Source organism: Sander lucioperca, chromosome 7 (assembly GCF_008315115.2).
Source record: "Sander lucioperca isolate FBNREF2018 chromosome 7, SLUC_FBN_1.2, whole genome shotgun sequence".
In the NCBI taxonomy this organism is placed as follows: domain Eukaryota; kingdom Metazoa; phylum Chordata; class Actinopteri; order Perciformes; family Percidae; genus Sander; species Sander lucioperca.
Genome location: NC_050179.1, coordinates 4,019,151 through 4,044,296, shown reverse-complemented (window position 1 = coordinate 4,044,296; position 25,146 = coordinate 4,019,151). Strand labels below are relative to the sequence as shown.

General features: G+C 41.2%; 1 protein-coding gene across 3 annotated transcripts in view; it reads right to left on the bottom strand.

Annotated features, from left to right (window-relative positions):
- Positions 1 to 2,785: 2,785 nt before the first annotated feature.
- Positions 2,786 to 25,146, bottom strand: part of slc1a2b (solute carrier family 1 member 2b) — a 29,132-nt gene continuing 6,771 nt past the window's right edge. Inside the window, exons 1-11 of one of the 3 annotated variants that reach the window (XM_031283242.2) lie at positions 16,718 to 17,009; positions 13,827 to 13,966; positions 11,891 to 12,043; positions 11,295 to 11,545; positions 10,725 to 10,872; positions 10,065 to 10,191; positions 9,622 to 9,855; positions 9,338 to 9,532; positions 6,891 to 7,025; positions 6,456 to 6,732; positions 2,786 to 4,714 (exon numbers count right to left, since the gene is read on the bottom strand). In XM_031283242.2, coding sequence (XP_031139102.1) covers positions 4,643 to 4,714; positions 6,456 to 6,732; positions 6,891 to 7,025; positions 9,338 to 9,532; positions 9,622 to 9,855; positions 10,065 to 10,191; positions 10,725 to 10,872; positions 11,295 to 11,545; positions 11,891 to 12,043; positions 13,827 to 13,966; positions 16,718 to 16,755 — 1,770 coding nt within the window. In that variant the 5' untranslated portion in view covers positions 16,756 to 17,009 and the 3' untranslated portion in view covers positions 2,786 to 4,642. Of the gene's footprint in view, positions 4,715 to 6,455; positions 6,733 to 6,890; positions 7,026 to 9,337; positions 9,533 to 9,621; positions 9,856 to 10,064; positions 10,192 to 10,724; positions 10,873 to 11,294; positions 11,546 to 11,890; positions 12,044 to 13,826; positions 13,967 to 16,717; positions 17,010 to 25,146 lie in introns of those variants that run through there. The other 2 variants (XM_031283244.2, XM_031283243.2) reach the window with 2 other exon arrangements.

Here is a 25,146-nt window from a genome sequence, read left to right as displayed (position 1 = left end):
TCTAAGGACGCTCCCCTGCGTCACAACGATGCTTTAACAATGTTTCTATTAATATTCCTCTATGTAAAATGTGACGGGATTGTCTTGACTGTCTGGCAGTCATAATTGCACCAACTGAATGAATGAAACAGACATGAAAAATGTATTTGTCTGTGTGTGTGTGTGTGTGTGTGTGTGTGTGTGTGTGTGTGTGTGTGTGTGTGTGTGTGTGTGTGTGTGTGTGTGTGTGTGTGTGTGTGTGTGTGTGACAGTCTTGTGACAAGATGTACAAATTCACACAGTCAAAAAGCAAATATTTAGTTATGAATCAACATTTATTAGTTATATTTGTATATGTACACCAAAGGTACAACACTTATTGATATGTAGAAACAGCTTTTTTATGTATACCATAGACAGAGGAAAGTATTTATGTCTTTTTTTTCTCAATAGTGTATCTCCCCCACACATACGCTCTGCCTTTACATCAAAATTACAACAGCTTTACAAAGAGGGAAGGCCTAGAAAAGTAAGATCAGGAAAGCACGTTGTAGGCAGGAGTGAGACAGGTTATCAGCTCTGTTTAGGAGTTTCTTCAAAAAGACACATTGCAGTAGAAAAAGGACAAGATTGAAGATGTACTGGCGCTTTAATTTAAAATACAGTGTCAAACAATTTCCATTTCATCGATACCATTTAGCTTAGCAAGTTCCAGTGTGTGTATATAGTTTCTGTGTAGAAAGCAAAAAAAGGCAAGTGGAGTAAAGGCAGTTTACCAAGTGGGATTTCTATAAACCTCCATTAAGTTGATGGCACGTCATAGGTCAAATGTGTGAATATGTGGCATGTAGACAGGGTAACGCAGAATCTCAAAGATCCAGAATTCCATGTCTTGCAGCTTTAAATGCACTTGCACCAGGTAAACAAGGATGCCTAAGACTAAAGCCAGTTTTCTTCATTGAAAAGAAAAAATGCTTCAGATGAGTCACCTGAGGAATGTTGCTTTATACTGTAACAGGCATCTGAATACATCTAATGTTTGTTCTTTCACTCAAATCAACTACTAGGCTGTGTTTGATTCCTCACTCTATCCTACATACAGGACAAATGTGACCTTTTGCTTTGTCTCTCTTTACAGCAATTTTTAGCATAGTCATTTTCCACCACCAATATATCTCATGTTGGCCCCCTTTTTTCAACCAAAAACTTTGCTCGCTCTCTTTCTCTCTCTCTCTTTCTCACTCTCTTTCTTTCTCTTTGTCATGCAACCAGCGTCTTTGCCTCAGGATCACTGTAATTTCCGGAAATTCTGCATCGCCACTGAACAGAACAATTATATATTTATTTATGTACAATGAAAATGAATGCACACTGCTTATATCTTCATGGAACAAACATTCAAAATGCTTACATTAGATAAAAAAAAAGATATTTATATATTGGTGTGTGACAGGTAAGTAAAACAACTAGTTAACAGCTATTAGAGAATAAAAAAAAAAACAAGCAATTTATTACACAATTTATTCTCTATACATTTTGTCTAATCTAATTTTACTCAGGACATAGATGATATATTTTTTTTCTAAAGGATTACATTAAAAATGTCACAGCAATGAAACTATATTCCTATATACCATTTCAATGCCCCCAAAAGAAAACAAAAGGAACAAAAAAAAAACATCTGTTACCTACAATATATACACAAAGTGCAAGGAGGCACTTCAAAATATCATGCTTTTAAGATGGTGGTGCAAAAAAATAATCATCACTTTTATTTTATCCATGCTTCTAAAACCGTGAGTTTGAACATAATAGTGGTCCAACACTCAATCCCCATCGATGACACTATGGTCTGCATTGTCTCCTAACTGGAGAGAATTTTTCTTTTCCTGAAGCTCAAAATATCAGGCTCAAAGGGCCCATTAGGGCACCAGTGCTCTGCAGCTTGCTGATTACAGTTACAAATGTAGTGACCTTCGAGGTTTAAGAGTGTGTCTTTTTATGTGTGCATTTGGCAAAAAAAATATGAATGTGTGTTTGTGTGTGTGTGTGTGCGTGCGAGCGTGTTCGTGTGTGTGTGTGTGTGTGTGTGTGTGTGTGTGCTTGTTTTTGTGTGTATGGTGTGCGTCAGTCTGTGCAGCATGTACTGCAGAACCCCAAGCGTGCTCAATGTTGTATCAAAGCACACTTCTGTTTGCCAAGCTAAATAAAAGCAAAGTAAAAGACGTCTAAAGGACAGAGTGCTGCACTAGCTGTTATGTTAAGTTTCCTAAAGTTACTTTAATTGGCATTTGTTGTTGGCATTTGTTTGAAGTGAACATCTTCAAGGCAAGGTTGTCATTAAGCACACATGAAAAGAAACAAGACAGGAGAGAAGGACACAATACTGATAAAGAAATCAAATCCACAGCCACATCACAGAAGTCTCACCTCTCACTCAACAGGTTGACAAAAAAAAGATTAACAGCCAGTAGTCCAGCAGTTTTTTTAAGCCATTTGGTTCTATGAGAGGAACATTTATTCTTATTACCTGATAGTTGGCAACATTCTGATATAATGCATGTGAAGTGTCCATTGATCTATTCTGAGTTTTCCTAAAAAAACACAGCTGCAGCATCTAGGGTTTGTAGAAACAGTCTTGAGCTCTGGTGGCTAAAATATATTGTTGTTTACCCTTTTAGGTCTGTCTAAACAAGAAGCTGGTAAGCCTCCCGAAAGAGTGTGCTATCAATGATCTGTCTCTGTTTGTGCAAGCCAAGAATCCTTCTGACAGCTGAGCGCTGCACTACTTCTCCCTGTGTTTCTTTTTCCTTTTTTTATGTTCCTGTTTCTGTCAGTAATAACTGTGTCTGTGCTTTCAAAGAATATGCAGGAGGATTGAGCATCATTCAATCAATGGAATATCTGAAATAGGCCTATGTGTATGCTTCCTTGTATGTGCTAGGAAACTTCCCTCTCCGGCATATTATCATATTATAAAAGTACTGTCTTTCAACAAAGACCTTGGCTGTTAACTGTCCCCATTTTCATAGTCAACGCTTTCAAAAGTTGTGCTGTTAGGAGGCCATTGTTTTGAAGCTCTATAGTGAGCAAGTAAACATGTTAGGATTACAACATTTTTGTTCTGTAAAAGATTAAACATGCCTGAGTGTATTCTGCTGTACTTATGTATGTAAATGAAAACACCATTTACATTTTAAACTTGGAACATGATCAGTGTCGACATGGAACGACTGGAATGTGCATGAAAATTGTACACATTGGCTTTATTTGTGCTTTGTCACTCTGTTTGTGCTCTATATAATCTCTTTTTTTGTGCTACAAATTATTTAGATTTGTCAATGATTTATTATTGTTTACTTTTACAATAATCATTTTGGCGCAGATGTTCTTTTAATTTCATTGGCATCAAAGTTCTTTTTTGGAGGAAGGGACAGTATAAAGTTTTATATTTTGGGCAGTGGTTTTCTTAGCTTTTAGGTTTCCTCAGAAAATGTGGTATATACCAGCTGCTGTGCCAGCCAGTTTATGGACATCAATGTTAGAAAACTGAAAAATGTGTTGTGAGTGACGTCATGGAGGCAGTCCAAGGGCCTCTGTGAGTTGATTGATTTTCTGCCTGTTTGGTCCCTATAATTGACTTGGTCATGTTCTTAACCCCGGCTCTCTCTCTCTCTCTCTCTCTCTCTCTCTCTCTCTCTCTCTCTCTCTCTCTCTCTCTCTCTCTCTATCACACACACACAAACAAGTTTTATATCTCACTCCACAGGTGACACAAAGAAAACAAAGTCCCTTTCCTTTACAGTAGACAAAAAAAGGAAAATGAAAGGGGGATAAAAATGGCGTACATGGTATGATTTGTGCTTTATAATTCCACTGTGACTGTGCTTTTATGTTTTGAGGCTCAGTGTGGTTTTACTGTTCATTACTGTTCTCCCTGCCTCCTACCTTTATCAGTTTGCTGGACCTCAGGGCTAGGGTAATACAGGGCAAATGCAGTCAGATGCATTTTAAGGTCTGACAGTTTGAGAATCAAAAGTGATGTTCTTAGATGAGAGACTGAGCTGACAAGGAAAAGAAGTGGCTTTATGCGCAAATGTTGATGGTACTGACAGCGATATAAAGCAGGGAAGTTCAGTTCAAACATTACGTTGGGTGTCATGATTAATGCTTTAACTCCCACTCATCCTCTGGCATTAGAATAATGAATCGCCCGGATGAAACATGGAAGATGATCTCAGTACATCCCATGTTACACAGCCACTTCTTCTCTCATCTTAATACCTTCTCTTATAAATGTAGAACACAGATGTATTGCTAGGAATACCTTATCTAACTTTTTTTCTCTTCCTTCCCTCCCCAAGCCTTGAAGTATGTTGTGCAAGTATCTGCTATGCGGACATAATGTGCTCTAACAGGTAAAGTATGCCTCTGTTATCATTTCACGGTTAAGTGAATTAGTATTATATATCAGTCAGATAGACAGTTACAAAAACCTTTAAAGGGACTAATAAAAAAGAAAAGAAAAAGAAAACTAAACTACATTTAAAAAAAACAAACAATTTTAGTAGTTCTGTTCGTGTGACTTTTTTTCATTCACTCTTTTTCATCACCAGATAGGAAAGCTTGTGGAGCCCAGGAGCAGGGGATCTCTGTGCTGCCATTATTCATGTTTCCATGGTCCCTCCTCAACAAGCGTGCACTCCGCAGCAGAGCCGTTAGTGGCTGAGGTTACCTGTAAGCAGTTAGCAAGGCAATCTAAACAGTTGATCCAAGGCACAGACAAAAAAAACACAGTTCATTCATTATTAAACTTTGGATCAAAAGTAACACTGCATTGTTGATTCAGTGCTCCCACTTACGGTTTAGCCAAGCAATCTTGAAATTGGTCAATCAGGCTTACAAAGCTTATAAAGCATTGTTGACTATTATTTGTTGCTCGTTATGCCATCAAAAAAGCAACTTTACCAATCAATTCTGCTATGTCGTGGTTTTCACAGTCATATGTTGAAGTAAACCTTTCAGATAACACACATGACTGTAAACATTTTATAACTGTAAAGCCAGGATACCATTTATGACATTGACATTTTTTTTTCTGTAAGTGTGGTTACTTTGGCAATTAAAACACTGCCTCTTATTTATCATAGCTATTTTGCTAAATACAAAAAACTATGGGGGAATACTGGAACTTCTGTACAAACACTGATGATCATGCTTTATGATAGTCCTAAGGGTGGAATTTCCTTTACTGACCTGGGAACAGACCACATTATTTATGATATCCAAAAACAGGCAGTAAAAAAAAAAATACAATAAATACTTGCAAAATAGACGGATTACATTGAAAACAAGGTACACACACTACTGAATGAATGCATTTTTAGGTTTGAGCTATTTTGCAAGCTCTCTACAGTGGTTTGCGTTTTTGAGAAAAGGGTTAGAAATGTGAGTCATACTACTTCCAGGCAAAACAGAGCAGAAAACAGAAAGTCATATTTAGATATAAATGTCCGTTAATAAATAGAGATTCAGAAAGGAGGATATAACTTTTGACTATGGACAGATTACTTGTGTGACAGGTTGCCAACGTTGCTAGGCAACACCTTTCATCCTTTAATAAATGAGTAGGCTCATCAGTAGACCCTTTCCGCCAGGGTGTGTGTAAGTGTGTGTCTGTGTGTGTGTGTCAGGGAACAAGCACTCTGAACTTCCATATATTATTCTAAAAGCCTTGACTACATTCAAAGATGGAATTTAAAGCACATTATGTTTTACATTACGGGAGCTACTTCACAGCTTTCAACATCACAACACAGTTATCACAATGGGCAAAAATAGCTGGTGTCAAAATGCAAAAAAAACTAACTGGGAATGACTCACTGACAGCGTGGTAGATGTGTATATATGTAGGGAATGTAGGAACTGCTAATTAGCTGTAACACTTTCCCTCTCATTTAAAATCCTACATGGAAGGGTGAACCTTTGGAAATAAAACTCAAACAATTAAAATCACCTACATTTTAAAATAAAACATAAGTTACCACACTGGACATTAAACTGAACAAAAGGAAAATGATTGAAAATGATTATAGAAAAGGGAAAACATTATTTTATCGAGGCGTTTTGTTTTTTGGAAAACGGATATAGTGTGAACTTTTGATAGATGAGAGGGCTGCTAAATAATTCCTCAGGGTCATGATGAGGATTATCTGGCTCTGCCTTTTAAGAGCAGGATTCCTCATTTACACACACTGAACTTAAATCATTTTTTTAGTTTGTGTAATTAAAAAAAACTTTTGGCAAGAGCGCTTTAAATTTTTGGATGTTCGTTCAACACAAAAGTTGCTATTCCAGAAAAAGAAAATACATACGTACACATGCATCTGTTGTTCCTCAGTCAAGCAAACGTGCAGGGTGAGCATGCAACAAGAGGGTTATATAGAAGTCTCTATGTTGGAAAGGATTAATTGTACCTTGCATTCATCTACTACGACAGAATTGTTAGCAGTGGCGGTAGCGGTAGAGGTTGTGCTAACGGTAGCGGTAGAGGTTAAGACGCACTGGTTGGAATTGTTTTCGCGGTGGTTCTTCATGTCATCGTAATAAGATTGGGTCTTCGTCATCATTTCAATGTCGTCGGATTTGGCCGTTTGTGCGTCCAGCTCCTCAAGCTCAGCTTTGGAGAGGTGGTACACGATGCCTGCACCGTAGGAGTCACCCACCACGTTCACCGATGTCCTGAATCGATCCCTGAGGAGGGAGAAACCAGGATAAAAAGATGGTTTGCTACACTTCAAATCATCAAATGAGGAAACCATACAAGGTGGATTTTCCAGATGCATGACAAACAAAAACCTAATGTAGAAGCAAAGGGAACAAACTATATGTTTTTGTCTTGTCAAACTTACAGCAGCCAGTCAACAGCAACCAGCAGACTGATGTCTTGGGTTGGCAGGCCTACAGCGGTCAGGATCAAGAGCATAGTCACCAGGCCGGCACTGGGAATACTGGCCGCTCCAACACTGGCCAGGGTGGCTGTCAGGCTGGATGAAGACAGAGCAAAGCAGCACTCAATCACATGGTCCAAACCTACTTCACCTAACCACATCCTCCACAACCGACCCTGCTCAGACACCAACGAACGTGAAATCGCTACACCATATAGCTACAGATGGAGACATTTATTCTTTATGACACTTGTATTGAGAGCAGCAGCTGAAGAGCCCCAGAGTGGGTCCTCCTTCGCACATGAAGAGAGGTTTAAATGTGACAGACGGGATGTTTAATTTGAGGGTTTCGTGAATTGATGTGCCCTGTAAATGTCAAGCTTAAGTTCGTCCATCATTGACTCTATTAACAGAAGAGCGTTTGGGGAAATATAGTTACATATACTTGGTTGGTGTTTGTCGTCCTGCTTAGCATTAGGCACGACACTGGCATATGTTGTAGCTTCCTCCTGGTGGTTTTATTTTCTCCACTGAAAATGTCTTCTCTGAAGTTGCTTCTTTGAGCCACAGAGGCTTTTCGTTTCACTGCTAAACTCCTGTACACGGCTACTGTGTTTGTCCTGATTTATTAAGAGCTAACTGTGTATCATCAGGGCTCCATTCAAACCTTCTTTTAATAGTGGGAATTACAATTATTACTGTTATGTTACTGGTAAGAATAGCTTTTCTTAACCACAGTCTGACTTCTGTGTGCAGTCAAATTTGAGTCCAATTAAGAAGCCTTTTTTCATACAGGGATTGTTGAAATATAATGGAAGGTTTCAGCATTTTCACAACTACTACTACTACTACTACTACTACTACTACTACTAACTTACTGATTTACCTGACAGAGAACGTTGCAGATTCAGAATGTAATCACAAAATATCACAATGACAATGTGGAGTAATCAGACATTAGCGTCATGGACTCATGGCAGTGCGCTACCCACCTGGCCCGTTATGAACGCTAATCAGCACATATCTGCATTAATCAACCACCAGAACCGGACTGTGTGTGTGTGTGTGTGTGTGTGTGTGTCTGCAGAGAGAGAGAGAGAGAGAGAGAGAGAGAGAGAGAGAGCAAGAGAGAGAGAGAGAGACGGTGTTGTCTTGTGTCATATGATCGTTAACGAATTTAACATTTCAGCAGAGGTGTTAATTTCCATACAGGTAGTGGCTTGACAGTTAATGGTGAAGTAGGGGATTTGATTGGCGTCAATATTTTGGCGACAGTAATGTTATTAGTTAGCAGTAGACTTAATTAACCCGGGGTGAGTCTGATGAAAAGTGCTGTGTCTGCCCGGTTCAGCTCTGAGATTTTCTCGCATTGCACAGCGCTGTGAAGGAATAATCTCCGAGATTACGTTATATTCTGCCTCTGGTTAGAAGTGGTGAATGTAGGCTCACACCAACTTAATACTATATAGTGTCTGGCTTTTGTTTGATATTTAGTGTTGGCAAATGGCTTTTTGTTGAGTTTCCTCTTAGTGAAAAAATAGACACGGAAAAGTGTAGCGCCTTTTTCCGCCAACCTTATTCCCCACAACAGTCACGATGTTCCTTTCAGCTATCCGCTCGTGCGAAAAAGAAAAAGAAAAGTAAGTTTGTTATATCCAGCAATCATGTAGCTAACGTTACATGATTTTAACTGTTGTAAAGCGTTCTGCATGTGGCGTCTGCGTGTGGCGTGCAGGTTACCTTCCCACCAAACACGCCCCCAAACACGGACGATGTGACTCAAAAACAGTGTCTACTAGCCTGCCTATAAGTGGCATCACACTCTGTCTGCCACTTGTTGTCTGTAGCTGGTTGTGCTTTGCATGTGTGGGATTCTGAAACGTCCCTAAATTCGGGAATTGTCGTTTGTTTATTCAAAGTCAAAGAAAGTCCAAAGTAGTGCTATTTTCCACATTTTTGTGGGTCTGAGGTGTATGTCACATTTTAGCTGCCAAAGCTCCGCTTCCTTCTTCGACCCTCTCTGTCTCTGGTTCTGCGCTGTGCTCAGTCAGTGTGCAGTGTGAGAGGGGGAGTGGCCAGCGGCTAGAGCAGCAAAAGCCAACGTGTGCTTCTTTTACCAATATATATTTAACGATATCTTATGCATTTCTAATCCAAACAACGTCAAACTTGGCACTGCACTTACTTGTGCCCGTAGCAAGACAACTGTCAAGTTTGACATCGGACTAACAGTTCGAGAGATATGCGCATAACACACAGACATACACACAGACATACAGACAGACGTTCCTGCAATTTATAGATAGATATTGATATTTCATATATAGGCTTTTAGCAGTGCAAATGACATCAACTAATAATATATATGTTTAAAGTAAAAGGATAAACTATGATGAGTGTTTCCTGACCTGACAGTGACAATCTGACCAGGGTCAAGTACGATGCCGTTCATTTGGGCGATGAAGATGGCTGCAACCGCCTCATACAGAGCAGTGCCATCCATGTTGATGGTGGCACCGACTGGGAGCACAAAACGAGTGACTCTCTTGTCAATACCTAAGTTTTCCTCCAGACAACGGAAGGTGACAGGCAGTGTACCAGCACTGGAGGGAAAAGCAGAAGAAGGTAGGTTATACTTTGTATCACTGTATAAATTCCAAGATAGAAACTATCCACTTATGTTTATGCTGACCTGGAGGCTGTCCCCAAGGCAGTGATCCAGGCCTGGAAGATGCCCAGGAAGAAGGTGAAGGGGTTTTTTCTGACAATAGCAAAGTAGATGGCGGGCAGGAAGATTGCTCCGTGGATGATGAGGCCAATAATCACAGTCACCATGTACATACCCAGCTGCCTGCCCACCACCTCCAGGTCCTTGATGGAGATGATCTTACCACAGATGAGACAGGCAATGCCAAAGGGAGAGTACCTGACGAGATGAAAAAGCTTTAGTTACTAGCTACTTTAAATACAGAAGAGACAGACTTTGCCAAGACACAAATCCTGTTTCAAATAGCTTGATCTTCTCAAATGCTGTAATGACTGGAGAAATAACTTGGCATTAACAGTTATTTCTGACCCAAAATAATTGAGTTTCAAAATGAGTCAATGAGGTTCTAGTTAGTTAGTGATACTAACCACATGATACAGATGACAAGTTTCATCACTATCTCATTGAGGATACTGAAGAATTCAAGCATGAGTCTGGCCTTCTCTCCCATCTTGCCCATGCAGATGCCAAATGCAATAAAGAAACCAATCAGACCTGTGACAGAAAATCATAAATGTATCAAACTTTGAAATACCAGTGTGGACAGGTGAGATGACTACCACATGAGGGGATTATTTTTAGGAGATGAAAAGTTTTACATTTACAGCCAAAAAACACTCAGTTTGTTCAGATGTTTTCTACTGTAAAACTCTGTAAATGTAATAATGTAAATATTGCTTTTATTTTTAGCCATGCAAACAGCCAGCAATGCTGGTTGGTTGGTCCACCACTTTGGGCCATGCTGAAATATCTGAACAACAATTGGATGAACTGCCATGACATTTGGTGCTAATAAGCTAATGTTAGCAAGCTAACATGATAAACTAAGATGGTGAACATGCAAAACATTATCCCTTCTAAACATCAGCATGTTAGCACTATCATTGTGAGCATGTAAGCACGCTTATATTAGCATTTAGCTTAAAGCACAACTGTGCCAAAGTACAGCCTCACAGAGCAGCTAGCAACTTAGTCATGTTCAATGTTAATTGTACATACACTGTACATGTTTTCGGATGGTTACATACCCAGAACATTCATGCCACTTTTGAACTGCAGGGACTTTTTGACAACGAACTGAGGATCCTTGGTAATGTTAGCCACCAGGCCCTCCATGGTGGTGGCATTGACATCCTCCTCAATGACCACCTCTACCTTCTTTGTGACGGTCTGGATCTGAGTTAAAGGAAGAAATGATACTAGTTATGAGTTTGATGACCAATAGGCTACTGGAATCAGATATGATCCTCCATGTTTCCCAATGGCACCTTTTGTTTGAAAATCATGTTTGCAAATTTGAGTCTTCACAATCCATTGTGCATTTAGATTTCTCTGTTAATAAACCCTAAACTATATTAAGTCAGTCAAAGGATTATTTTTCTGTACAAACCTACCTATTTCCAGACATACAAGCTTGTGAGTCTCTCTAACTAGATATTGGGCTACACATGGTATTCCATATTAAGTGATGCCAGTCATCCAAGACTAACAGTGACTTTCAGATATCACAGACTTTCTAAGCATCTAGCACCTGCACTGACAGTCAAATGGCACCATTAAATCATGTGTATTAACTTGTTATCTTCATCCTCCATTACCTGTTGGAAACAGGCCTGCACCAGGTTCTCTGGGAATAAGTTTCTGATCAGATCAAAGAAGGCATCTAAGCTGGACACATCATCGTTTTTCTCGCCCTCGCCCAGATGCTCCTTCAGTTTGGGGTTGCCAGGGTGGATGACTAACACCAGGATGACTCCCAAGACAGCAGCAATAATAGTGGTGGTCATGTAATAGACCATTGCTCTGGTGCCAAGGCGACCGCTGGATTTGGCATCCAAACCGGCCAGACCTACAGACAAAACAAGCAAGATTGTGTTTACCTGGTAATTACTCGGACTTATTGAATGGAAATGTTGACCTAATACTGCAGGCCATGAAAACTGGATGCAAAGACCATTGGAGGCTGAATAATGTCAATTATGGTTTTCTGATTAAGAATTACAGCAATAACAGGGCTTTCCCCTTGTGTCTATTTTTAGTATTACAGCAGTGAAAGGTGTAAATGAAAAATGTATTTATTTTCCCTTGTAATCAAACTCAATTGCACATGCAAACACAGCAGTAAAATGTTTAAAATATCTAATATTCTTGTAATAATATATGTATTTGCAATTAGTAATTAGTCACACTGCACCTGTGATTAAACTGGAGATGATGAGAGGCAGGATCAACATCTTCAGCATTCTCATCAGGATGTCTCCGGGAAAAGCAATCACCATGACAATATCTGGGTGGATTGGGGAGGCGACACGAAGCAACATCCCTGATACAGCTCCCAAGATCACACCTGAAGTGCAAGGAGGAGTATGAGTGAGTCAACTGCAAGAGTGTGTGATGGCAAAATAGACAAACATCAGAAATGAAGTCAGAGAGAAGAAAATTAAACATTACAATTGAATAAAAACATTAAAAAAAACATTACACATTACATTAATTTCTTATGGGTGTATTATATAGTGCCAAATAGGAAGATCTCAGATATAATCTATGAAATAACAAATTATTGTCTCCTTAAAGAAGCCTTAATAACTGATCCCTGTCATATCAACTCAGTTGTTTGGAGCTCTACAGCAGGCTGTCTGTTACATGCTTAAAGAGGACAGTGGGTTGAGAGGATAAAACGGACACCTGCTGAGAGAGAGTAAAGCTCATGGAGGATTAAGATGAGATCTCTTTGAAGCAGTAGGGAGGAGGCAGCATGTCAGCTTCCCTGGTGAAGCATCTGTAATCTCTGAAAACCCTAAATGTTTTTGAGATTTTGTTTTCTTACTTTGTGGTAGGGCAAGTAAAAGAGACTAACACAAGGATTCAATAAAAGGGAGAAAAAATAGGTAGTGGATTTCCACAAACCTCCTGATTCCGCCATCCAGTGGGTTCTTTGCTACCTTACATATCCTTAGGCCTCCACTCCACTCTCTAGAAGCCTGAAATCTGTCATTTGAAAGATCAGCCCCTCCCTAACAAAGCCACTGTTGATCCTTGATATATGCCACTTCCAACTAACAGTTTTTTTCCTGCCACAGTGTTTCTGCCCCTGAAAGTAAACATGACCTCAGTGTGCTCTAACCCCCCTGCAGCCCAGCCTACAGTACCAGGCTTGGTTGTTGGCCACCGTGTCTGTCCATCTCAGGCCACACAAAACTCTGTCATGCCACCCCGGGGCTGCACTTCCTCTGCTACCACACCACTGCCAAAGATCACACAGGCCGAGACGTTGTTTAATAACACACACTGGAATCAAAAGCCCTCCAGTTTTTTTTGTTTGTTTGTTTTTTTTATCTTAAGCTTTCCTCTGTTCTTCAATCCATCCTCCAGTCTTGCAGCATCCTGTGGATTCTGCATAACCAAAGGTTTTGGATGGCACTTGATTTCCTGTGCCTTCTCTTTGGCCCATTTTCAAGTTCCCATCCAAGCTCTAATCTGCCAAGTGACAGATGATCAATGATCATGCTGGCTCACTTGCTTTGCGAGAGTCCTGCCAAGTGGGGTGAGATGTACACATTACACATGCTCACACAAAGACACATCCATGCAAGCAGGATACAGATAGACAGGCACACACATGGCTAAATTAAATTTACACACATATATGAGTTCATACAGTTTTACCAGGTTCACAGCCTATGCTTATAGCAAATAAGATTGGAAGGGACCACATAGCTGTCAGGCACACCAACGTATAAATGATATTGAATGCTGATTAAATACAATTCCTATTCAAGGCCTATAACCAGAAACTGCATGACTACTTTTGTGCCCTTTCCTCTTTTCATTAAGTGAGCCACCACTATAAACACAATATTTTTCATGCACCATCCAGAGTTTGGATGACCAGTGCTGCACAGAGCGTTTGACAGCAACAGGTGGCACGGAGCAGGGGAAGGTCAGGACACACAGTCATCTTACTGTCGAGGAAGGAGCATAAGGAGGAAGCTGCATAATCAAGCTCTGGGTTAACAGAAGACTGAGCTCAGTGGTGGATGCTGCCCATCTTTAGCGTGTCCTGCTTTTTTTTAGATCCCTAAGGAAGAAAGAAGGAAAAAAAATACGCTGGCGACGAGGTGACTTACCGAGGACGGTGAGTGTGAGCAGAAGGTTCTTGAACATCTTGGAGCAGATGTTGGCACATTTGGACTGAGGCCTGGCCTCAATGGGCTCCAGGTGACTCTCGTGCATCCTCACCTCAACTTGTTTAGGCATACTGTTGGCACTGTGACAGAGAGAAAGAACAAGTGCAACTGTTATTTACAAAATGCATCAAGCTGAACCCCTTTAAAAACACACTATTGGCTCTACAGCACAAATCACTATACAGTGTATTATGTGGTTATGTTCTATCTGGTGTGGTCACTGTGAGAAAGAACAAGGCATTGTGTTGACTGGATGTGCATGATGTCTCTGAAAATATATCTCGATTTAAAAAGAAAACAGTATATTATGAAAAATGTTAAGCATTCAAGCTGTCACTCCAAAACTGGTTACTATAGCATCCAACAGATGGAAGCTGACTACAAGCTGTTGTTAGTCAAGTTGCAGGGGGGGCGATACTTCAGGCACATAGCATCTCAAGTCAATTTATTAAAAGGATTTATGTAAAGAAGTTCTGTATTTTGATAAAATAATAACTGTTTTTTTTTTGTAATAGCTTCCAGGATAGTTTTTTACCGTATCATGCATAAAGAAATGGCATGAATTTAAAATTCTGAAAAAGTACTGTTATACTAGATTCTGAAAACAAGTTTCAAACCCAGCTATATTATGGAAACTATGGAAAATTACAATTCAATATATATATAATCCTGCCATGTATGATTTTTAATTAAAAACTGTATAGGGTGGTTTACAGTGTAGACAACCAGAGACTAAAATCCCCTAGTGTGTGTATTTAGACATCCACTTAAGACAGTAATAAAAAGGGAAACAGATGCCCATTTGACAGTGAAAAAGTTTGATGAATTACAGAGAAGAGGAGCAAATTAAGCAATAAATGTATGTTAAGACGTATACCCTCTCGATAGATTCTCTCTCTCAATTATGATTGTGTGACAATAAATTTAGAAACACAAAAAGCCTCAAATACAATAGCAGGACTAGGGGCCTTGGTCACGCACCCTATTTGAATGAAAAGGTGATTTCTCATCACCGGCAGCACAGAGCAGTTTATTGCAGTCCCGGCGAAGTGTGAATGTAGACTAGAGCTGTGCCTGTCACATGCAAGTTAGGCAGGTGTTCAATAACTCTGCCAGAGCTTTATATTCATCTTCTCCTCAACAAATCACAGGGATAATCTATAAAATTGTGTTGCGTGGTTTGACAGTTTTTTTTGTCTAAGAGGAAATAAAAATGTCTCTGTGTTCCTATTCATCTCCAATAAGCCAATGGAAATGCCTGCTGTGATGATGGCATTACAAAGAAAAGCAAAGAAGAAATATGTGACCTTTCACCCCACCCCTAGGGTTCATAGCCTAAAACTCACAAATGGAAGCCTCAATGGTGAAGTGAATGTTTCTGTCCTCACACCCTCCCCTGACGGTCCACTATGAAGTCAGAACACTTCATAGAAATTAATCATGTTGACTGTCAAGTTTTTCTTTTCAAAATCTAAACTTGATCAAAGGCAAGACGGGGAGCTCCAATCAATAGGCAGCGTTTGGAAAACTTCCTCGCCAACAAAGGCTCTTTATGGTGTTATTGTTGTTGTGTAAGTTAGTTGCTAATAATTCCACATGGACACACACACACACACACCTCCCCCAGCTTTGTGTATTGCTGCTTTGTAAGCGTCGCTATAGGAAGACCACCTGGTCAGCTTCCAGGCACACAGATGGACCAGTCCTGTCTCCTCTTATTATTTTCAAAGTGAAGTGTGAAATACAGCAAATACATGCAAACAGCAGACAAACAGTAGCCATCATTATTGCATTCTTCAGATTATAGCTGAATGAATTAGTAAAACCCTAGGAATAAAACCCTGAAAAATGGGCATTACCATGTAATCCCATTCCATAAGAGTTATGAGTGCTGTTAATTGAATTGCCCCCCCTTTTCTCTCTCTTTCATTATTTTTAGCAATAGGAGAGAGAGGAAGCAGCCGTTGGACATCACCGAGGTCGGATATTATTCTGTCATGATCCTCTAATTAGCAATTCTCTCACCACGTCAGAGACAGATGGGAAAGTGGGCTTGTGCGACCCAGTGATAGATGAAAACGAAAAATGTACAGCAAAGAGTAATCAACTACAGCAGAGAACTGTCATTTTATTTCACATCAGTAGGTGCTTTTTAATGCTACAGAATTATTTTAATGAGTGGAAAATTCTCCTTGCTGTACATAATGTTAGCTTTGATTATGCTATGAGTTTAGAATTAATTGTCTCTGCCATAAAGAATAAATCTGAGATATAAAGCTTTGACGTTTTTTAGGATCCATTGAGTTAAATGGGTCTGAGATGCTTCTTTTAGAAACTGTGACTATAAAAAAAGAAAGCCAAAAAGATGTTAATAGCTACTTGTGAAATTGGTGGAACTTCATAATTCAAAAGTCATGACTCACACACACACACACACACACACACACACACACACACACAGTTTCTTCTCCTCAGTCTCTAATGGAATCTTCTTATAAACCAGTTAATCTTAGCCAAGGGCTTACACAGATTAATTGCATTACAAGACCGTAAAGCCATGAAGAATAATGACAGTCTTAATAAAACAACACCTGTGACAACCCAAGTGATATACAATCTAAACTGAAAGATGTCAAAATGTTTTAAATCGTATTGGCTTTTAGTTTTTGCTGATATACTACACTTTATATAGTTATGTACTTTCTAAAATTACAACAGCATTTCATGTTTACTGTTAACGCTTACATAAAAATAAAAATGCTTGCATTGATTCAATAAGAAGAGTTAAGAACTCTTATGCCTACAACTGTAAATGGGATGTGAGTACTTACTTCATTTCTGTTGGAGTTGAGGTAAGTGCTATATACATTGACCAGGATCAAATCTCCAGCCTTTGGTAATTAAGAGTGAATCAGCACAAGAAATCGTTAGTAGGATCACGACTGCTCCATCCAAGACTGTTGCCAGATGTCAGCAGGTAAGATCCCAGGTACAGCCGGCGGCTGAAAACACCAGAGCTCTGCTGACAGCTAGCAGCTCTCAGCTGTCCACCAGCTCTTCCAAAGCATCCAGAGAGGAGCGAGTCAACACAGCCCAGACGACAGACCCAGTCACAGCCACAGCAACCTGAATTGCCCCATCCTGAAGTCTGCAAACCCCCCTCAGCCCCCACCCCCTGACTCCACCACCACCCACAACCAGCTACACACCAAGGCACACACACACACACACACACACACACACACACACACACATCCAACATACCTAGAAATACATTTAAAAAAAAACTAAAAAGAAGAAGTGGAGGGTGGAGTCAATATGTGAGCTTAAGAGTCAAATCCCTCAGGGACCCTCAATTCCCTGGACACTGTAATCCCCCCCGAGAGCACTCTCCCAGACTCATCCAGCTACGTGGGATAGCGACGGAAAGGCCAGGCTGCTGAAGATGAGTGTGACGATGCCTGCTAATGGCACAATGTGGACAGTGGTACTTTGTAAGTAGCTCTTTTGCTTAAAGAGGAATAAACGACAAAGGAATGATGGATGGAAGATTGAATGTCATAATGTTGCCAGTTGGCAGATTTGAGGTCATTCTGATGGACAGCAGATGAGAGGCTATTGTTTACGCTACGACATAATATGTCACTCTAGAGCCACAGTGGTTCAAGAGCCTATGTTAGATTTCTGTAAAATGGTTACGTCACACACAAGGCCCAAATCATTAGATTCAAAGATATGATCAATATCAATCAATATATATTTATACAGTCCTTAATAACCTTGATAAATAATCATTTAAAAATGGAAGATAGCTACAAAATATCCGTCTTTAAAGATTCTGATCCACACGTTCAAGTCACACACACTCCAAAATATAGATTTATGTGTCCCCACTATTCAACAAAACTCCAAGTGTTGAACTCCAAAGCACAAATGACCAACGTGATTCATGTGAGCATGGTGTCATGCTGATTTCCCTCCAGTCTCCCAGCAGCATGGGACTTCACATCGTATTGAGCAGTATCACATTATTCTAATTAAGGAAATGTGTTGGAAAGATATTTCCTCTTCAAACAAATGACCAACTGCACAACAAAAGCCAGAGGAATCCCATCCCCTGTCGGCAAAGGTTGTGTCATGAGAAATCACTCATCCTAAATCCCTTGACATGTCATACTGATTGAAAGGGCCCTCTCAGCAAAGAGCGAGTACTTTCGGGATGAGAGCGGACAGAGAAGAAGGGGTTACAAGAGAGGGACACTAGGGGAGAAGGGGGTACTGGGGTCACACCAGCACCTCTCAGCCAAAAGAGGGGCCTGTGAGGGGAAGGCTGAGGCAGCCATCCCTGCTTTTGGCTGGTACCATGTGAAGCTCTCTGCTTCCTCTCTCTTCCTTCTGTGGGGCTTTGTTTCACACGCAAACAGCAGCAGTGGCCCCGACTCGCCCGGCCAGGCGCTGCATCCAAACTGGCAGGGGCGAGAAAAGAAGGGAGGGGGGTTCAAATAGGAGGGGGTATAAGGGTATAGAGAGGGGGGCAGTGGGCATGTCCAGAATGCCAGTTCTTTCAGGCCACTGATGTCATGCCTGTGCCCACCGTGGGAGAGCAGCGGAGGGACCAAGGCACCCCTTTCTCTTATCCCCTCCGCAGTCTCTTTTTTTCAGGATGAATGACTCTTTCAGAAACGCCAGCCCATTGTGTCCCATAATCGACGGCGATTATCCCGATTTTATGCTGCCTTCCCAGTGCGAGGAGGTTCCCTGAGTGCTGGCATTGAGGGCCGCTGCGATGCAACAAGGACCACGAGGGGTTGTCCTAGCAACACTCTGCGGCTTAAAGGGAAGGGGATAAAGGGGAAAGAGGAAGCTCATAGCCACACACACACACACACCCCGCATACAAACACATAGCCTGCACACACACCATATAAAGATGGGATACAGCTTGCTTGAAAGATTAGCAGATTACATAATAATTAACATGTTTGCATTAGGGACCAGTTGCACGGTCATACTCGTCTAAATTTCAGCTTGTTGGGATTCATGCAATAGCACAGAGGAAGATGTAAATGAGAATACAAGTTTCCCACTGGGCTCTCGAGGGGCCCGATGCCCGTTCTCATGACTGGAGCATCACAATATACTGTGAGGTAAAGACAACTGGAGCTGGGCCAGGCTCCGGATATATCTGGTCCCCCCGGGGCCTCACAGCCACTTGCCATGCAGTGGGAAGAAATGGGCTCACACATACAGGCTGCCTAGGAGCTGTGAAAAAGCCCCCTCCCTCCAAAATGAAGCTCTCAGCAAACACTTCAGGTTGTGCTGTGCATAGAAAGTGGGAGATAAATTCCAGCATCTGAAGAAAGGGAAGCTTTAACACTCTACGCCTCTCAATTATGTTTTTCTAGATGGTTGTCGGGATGGATGCATTCAGTGATAGATAGTGATAGAGAGATGTGTGGAATGTCATGCAAATCTGGTTTATTCCATCAGCAGTGTAACCTACTGTTCTTCAGTAGCAAAACAAAACACAAAGGGCCCTCTAAGAGTGCTGCTTGCTAAGACGCATTATCTCAAATGAGTAGAGTAACCATGGCAAAAAACTTTCCCATCGGGAAGCTGCCTTAAAGCTTTGTGTAGATTCAACCCCAAATACCAAACCACAATCAATAATCCTGTTATTCCCAATATACAACTGCCTAAAGGAAATTGACCTACCAGTTTCTCAGTCAATTCATCCCTTGGAAATGTATGTGTGTCCATTGTCTGCAAATATTCACGTATATCCACCAATTCTGAATCTACTCATCAAAAGCAAACAACAAACTTGGTCAAACCTTGGTGTTAATATATCAACTATTACAGGCAATATCAGTGGAAGGGAACCAGACTCTTTATCGTCTTGATATGGTTAATTGACATGTAAGAGACTGACCCCAAACTAATGTAAGGTGTGCAGAGTCACTCAATGGTCCACTTGAAAGCTGTCTTGAACTACTTCCAAGTGAACCTAGCAGCGAGAGTACAGTCCGATCAAAGACAGAAAGAGGCACACAGTCAAATGAACTGCACATTGAATGAAGCAGATATTTGCTGATATTCACTCAAGTCAATTCCATGCTGCCTCTCACTGGTTTTTGGACTGAATAAAATAGCTGGAGAGCAAAGAACTGATTCTAACGGAAATAAATCAGTAATACCAAACATTGTGCCCATTTACAGTCTCTATTTTTGCTTAAATGGAGCAGAACAAAGGAAATATTAACAGTTGTTAAAGCATTTGTTGGAAAACACTCTCTTGCAGTATAATATGTCGACAGAATCAGGCCCTTACAGTCATCAGCAATTGCACCATTAAATTCAACATATGGTATTTGTATTTTAGCTGCAGTTGTAAATACTTCATTACTGACTATGTATTATCTACTATTGATCTGTTTAATACCTCACTTTGGGTGATTATAAAGGGCTACCCTTGATGTGTTTGGGAGGTTAACCCTTCCAAACAGATATGGAGTAGCAGGGCAGGCCTTCAGTACCACGGTCAGTGACACAGCCTCAGCCCTCAACTCAGGTCGATCTACGTAAGCTGTAGTGCTAAAGGAGCTGCTGATACCACAACTGATCCTAAGTGATCATACTGTAAGGTTAGCAAGCGGCATTCAGGCATTGAAGCTACCAAGAGTCCTCACAAGTCATACGTACCACTGTTGTCAAATGATCAGCATGTAACAATATTCTACAAACTGTAGACAGATGGAGATACCGCTTCACAGGAATTCACACACACACACACACACACACACACACACACACACACACACACACACACACACACACACACACACACACATACACACACACTGGCCTCTGTGAGCAAAGTCTGTGTGCCTTTCTGTAACAATTCTACTGAAGAACACACATCTCTTTTTTGGTTACTGTCCATCGTGTGCAGCAATTTGGTAAATGCTTACAGCTGTAACTCTGTATGCTTTCATCACCTTATTGTCATCCTATTTTACAATCAGGGTGCATCCTGGCAACGCATGATTGAACCATACTGTATGTGTCTGTCCCTCAGCATCCTCTAAGGTTTCCCTTTGTTTGGCACAACTCTTTGTGTCCATAATGAGGCAGTCATTAGAGAGAGCCTCTGGGAATCCTGAGGCTAGTGTTGTAGTCTGCATAGGTCTCTCAGATGTGACCAGTCCCACTATAATTATGTGCAAACAGCTCCATTATGCTGGGGAGTGGTTGTCATAGGGCTGAATTGGGTGATTCCCAATTATCTGGATAATGTCTGCAGAGAGATTTAGTTTGATGGCATCCAATCCAACCACAACCCACTTCACAGCCGGAGCTACAGTTGGATACTAAATCATAAAGAAATACTCATTCCCACACGTCTTTCCTTCTCTGCCTTTAGGTCTCTTTTTTGTTGCATTTAAAGTTAGCAACTCTCTGACATTCATATTACATGTCTCAGCTTGTATGACCCTCAGTCATTCCTCCATCATGTTCTTTCAGTGGTGTCCTTCAAAGCTGCAACCAAAAGGATTTTGTTACTGCCCGTCCAGTATCTCCTATCCCACCCCCCATCTTTGCCTAAAGCTGCACAGATGAAAGGTCAGTGGAGAAAAGAAGATCATCCATAGTCACGTGAGATTTTCCCACTGTATCTCCCTATGACCTCCTCTATCCGATGAGGGGCTGCACACCTAATGCAGACAAACTCATCTTTTTATTCCTAAAGCCACTCCTGTGTTCATGGCTGCTGCATATGAAGCAATGCTACTATCATTAGCAAAGGCGCATCTGTTTAACAGAGCTGCCGATATAGCAGCACGCAGCTTTTGATGGCTTTGGTCCGATCCCCACAGGAGCTCATTAAATCTGCCAGTAAGGCAGGACCACCCCACCCCCTACTACAATCACTGCTATGGTATACCCGCTACATTGCTGAGAGGGGGGTGATAGGCAAAGAGAGAGAGTAGAAAGAGGGAAGGGTGGGAGGAGTGAAATGGCAAGAATGCCACATAAAGATAGATGTGTAACAATGTATGGGGGAAGGGTGAAGGAAAAAAGGGGGAGGGTAGAAAAGGGAAGGTGTGGCTGATGAAGGTAAGGATGGAGACAAAGGAACGGAATGGCAAACAGATGAGAAAATAAGTGAAGACGGAGAGAAAGCGTTGGACGAAGGTCAGATGAAAGCAATCAATTGAAGTGGAGAATGAGATGGAGCATGCCTCTACATAAACAGTATATGAGTGGCTTCTGTGTTATCAGGTTATCTGTGGATACACGAAAAGCTGACATCTGTGTTGGGCAGCTGGGAAATGGGATTCGTGCACAAATCACATCTCATACATCACTAGACTCACCTGCCACACTCTCAAATATAAATATGCGTTGATGATACATGCACTTACTCTCACTGTCTAACCCCGCTCTCGCTTACATTTTGTGTACAAGTACAATACATGTAAATGCAAGCATGTGCGCACACACAGACTGGCTGTGGCCATAAATCTCAGTTGGTCCAGTCCTGTCGTATTCGAGGCGGGGTGAGGGAGTTACTGTCTCACTAAGGATTTGCCAATAAGAGGGCTAAGGAGGATGGATGTTCTCTCACTAATTAAACACAGGAGCCTGTAGGGATGGAGCATAGCCTGCAGAAGTGGCCATGCCCCCGCTCTCCTCACACCACCCTGCAGTGATGACAGAAAGGGCATTCCTGCACACACACACACACACACACACACACACACACACACACACACACACAGGCTGATATTCAATGGACTTTTTAGTGGTTATAGGGTGTGTTAGGTCAGGTGAAGAACAAGACAAGTTGAAGCTCTATACAGTTAAAAGAAAACCTAATGTCAACAAGGGAAGCAACCTTTTAGAGTTCTCAGGTTCATATTTGCAGGTAACTGTTTACTGCAGATAAACAATGTTCTTTTCCCAGTACAGTGCACCTTAAACAAAAGTACTAAAAGCATAGTAACTGTATACTGTAAATCTTGCAGTCACATACTGCACTAGCTGCTCTCTATACAACCAACAGAAATTCCTGGGCATACATTACAACTAATGTGCCATATGGTATCTACTGGCTGGATGCCATGCAATGCTTATTACTGTAAACAGAGGTTGAAACATATGTAGACATGGCCTATAGTGATGTTATTGTATGCACATTTCTATAAGGTCCTTATATGCATTGTGTTTTTTTCTGTGTGTCTGTGTATCACACTGAGGAAAGCACATCACATCAAGGATGACCAGAAAACGATGGGGAAGCATATCAGGAAAGCACGGAAGTGTGACAGAGCTGACAGTCTCTTACACTCTCATTCTACAATGTGCATTTCTCTTTCTCATTACACTCTCTCCTTCACATCTTTCCCTCCTTTTCTCTGTTTTTTTTTCTCCTTGTCTCTCACTCACACATATACGACATGTCATTGCTATCACATCAAACATCACATTCATCTGCTATGCATGTCTGACAGAAAACACATTTTCAGCAGAGGCGATATCTGGAACCGTGGTCTTGTATCTAGGCACCGAAGCACACAGGTTACTAACAAACACGTGGAGTATGAAAAACCTGGTGTGAGCCTGAGTGTTTGCCAACTGTTTTAGTGCAGAAATTTAAACAACAAATCCAATGATGCGTGAAGCGAAAACATCATAAAATAAATCTGCACAAATAAAGACTGAAAGGGATCCAAGAAATATGTTTGGTTTGTCTTTAAACAATTCATTTTTTTCACCCTTTTAGAAAAGCAAAAGTTCAGCTTGTGCTATAAACCTAAGTCGACTTCTAACACTGCCAGCCTGCTTTCCTTTCAGGACCCCTTCACTGACACTGTTCTTTCAGAACCACATGTACGTATACACATGACTCTTACCCTAACCCTGTCCCTTAAATGCTTTAAAAATAAGAGCTAAAATAATCTATTACTGACTGTTGTTACACATGAAAAGCCACAGGGGGACCTCTGCTGCTCCTCACTTTATTGTTTTTCTTTCCACGTCATTATTCGCTTTATACACTTTATCAAACTATGTAAATATTTCTTCAGTCACACGCAGCACTGGAATGCCATTGAGAGCGAATGCGCTCGCTTCGGCTGTTTCCATCGCCTAATTATGACAGCCTGCCTATAGTCACAGTCAATCATTATCAGAACCTCTGGGGAAAAGCTTTTTTTTTTAACACATTTCCACTGTTTCATCCCAGTCACAGCCAAATCCCCAGAGCACACTCATCTTAGGGCGCTCAGAGGATGGTAAACCCCCTTAAGTCAAGATTTAAAGCATACAACACAAATTCCCCGAAATCCTGGTTCACTGTAATCCTCTACCACTTTACAGTAAGAGGAGCCAGGATTCCCAGTGATGTCAAGTTCAGTTTGGATACAGAAGGATTCTGTACAGTGTACAGTGGGTAAAACGGACTTGAATATACTAGATAAATCTTAATGAATTCAACTTGACATAAAACTTTGACAATATGAGCTTTTCTCTTTCTCAGATGGATATAGATAGATAGATAGATAGATAGATAGATAGATAGATAGATAGATAGATAGATAGATGTAGCTCCTAATTAACCAGTGCATAATGTGGCGAGCCAAAACCCTCAAACAAAACCCTCTCTGTGTTCATCAGCCATTGAGGCAAGCCACTCTTGGAACACGCCACCCCTACTAGAATAATGGGCCACTTTACAGGCCTCCAAGTTAGTTAACAGACTCTAGAGCTGGGAAACCGCTAGCACAGGGTTCATGGGGAGGAGGGGCAATTTAATTGTTTCCTTCGTTTTTGTTTTTGTAACCCCCCACCTCTTTCTCTCCTCTTTTAGTTCTGAAAAGCGGGCTGACAAACATGCAATGAAGGGGTTGTTGTGTGTTCCGCTGGACAAGTGGGTGAGGTAAACAAAACTAGACTGTAGGGTCTATCAGCTGGGCTCGTCGGGATGGGATAGGCTGAGCAGTGGGGAGCAGCACCCATGCAGAGGGAGGATTGGTCGGGGGTCTGTGAAGTAGGAGGGGTGAGGGCTGTTTTGGGGAGAGGGGGTGAGGGTAAAGGGTCCTGAGTGAGGGAGAGCAAAAGGGGGTTTCCGGAAGAAGTGGGAGGTGGACATGGGTGCTGAGGTTACTCCTCCGAGTGTGAGCATTGTATTTGGTGCCGAAGTTCTCATGCATGCCCTGTGTTGGCTCCCTAAAATGTCTGAAAGTGATGGAACTCT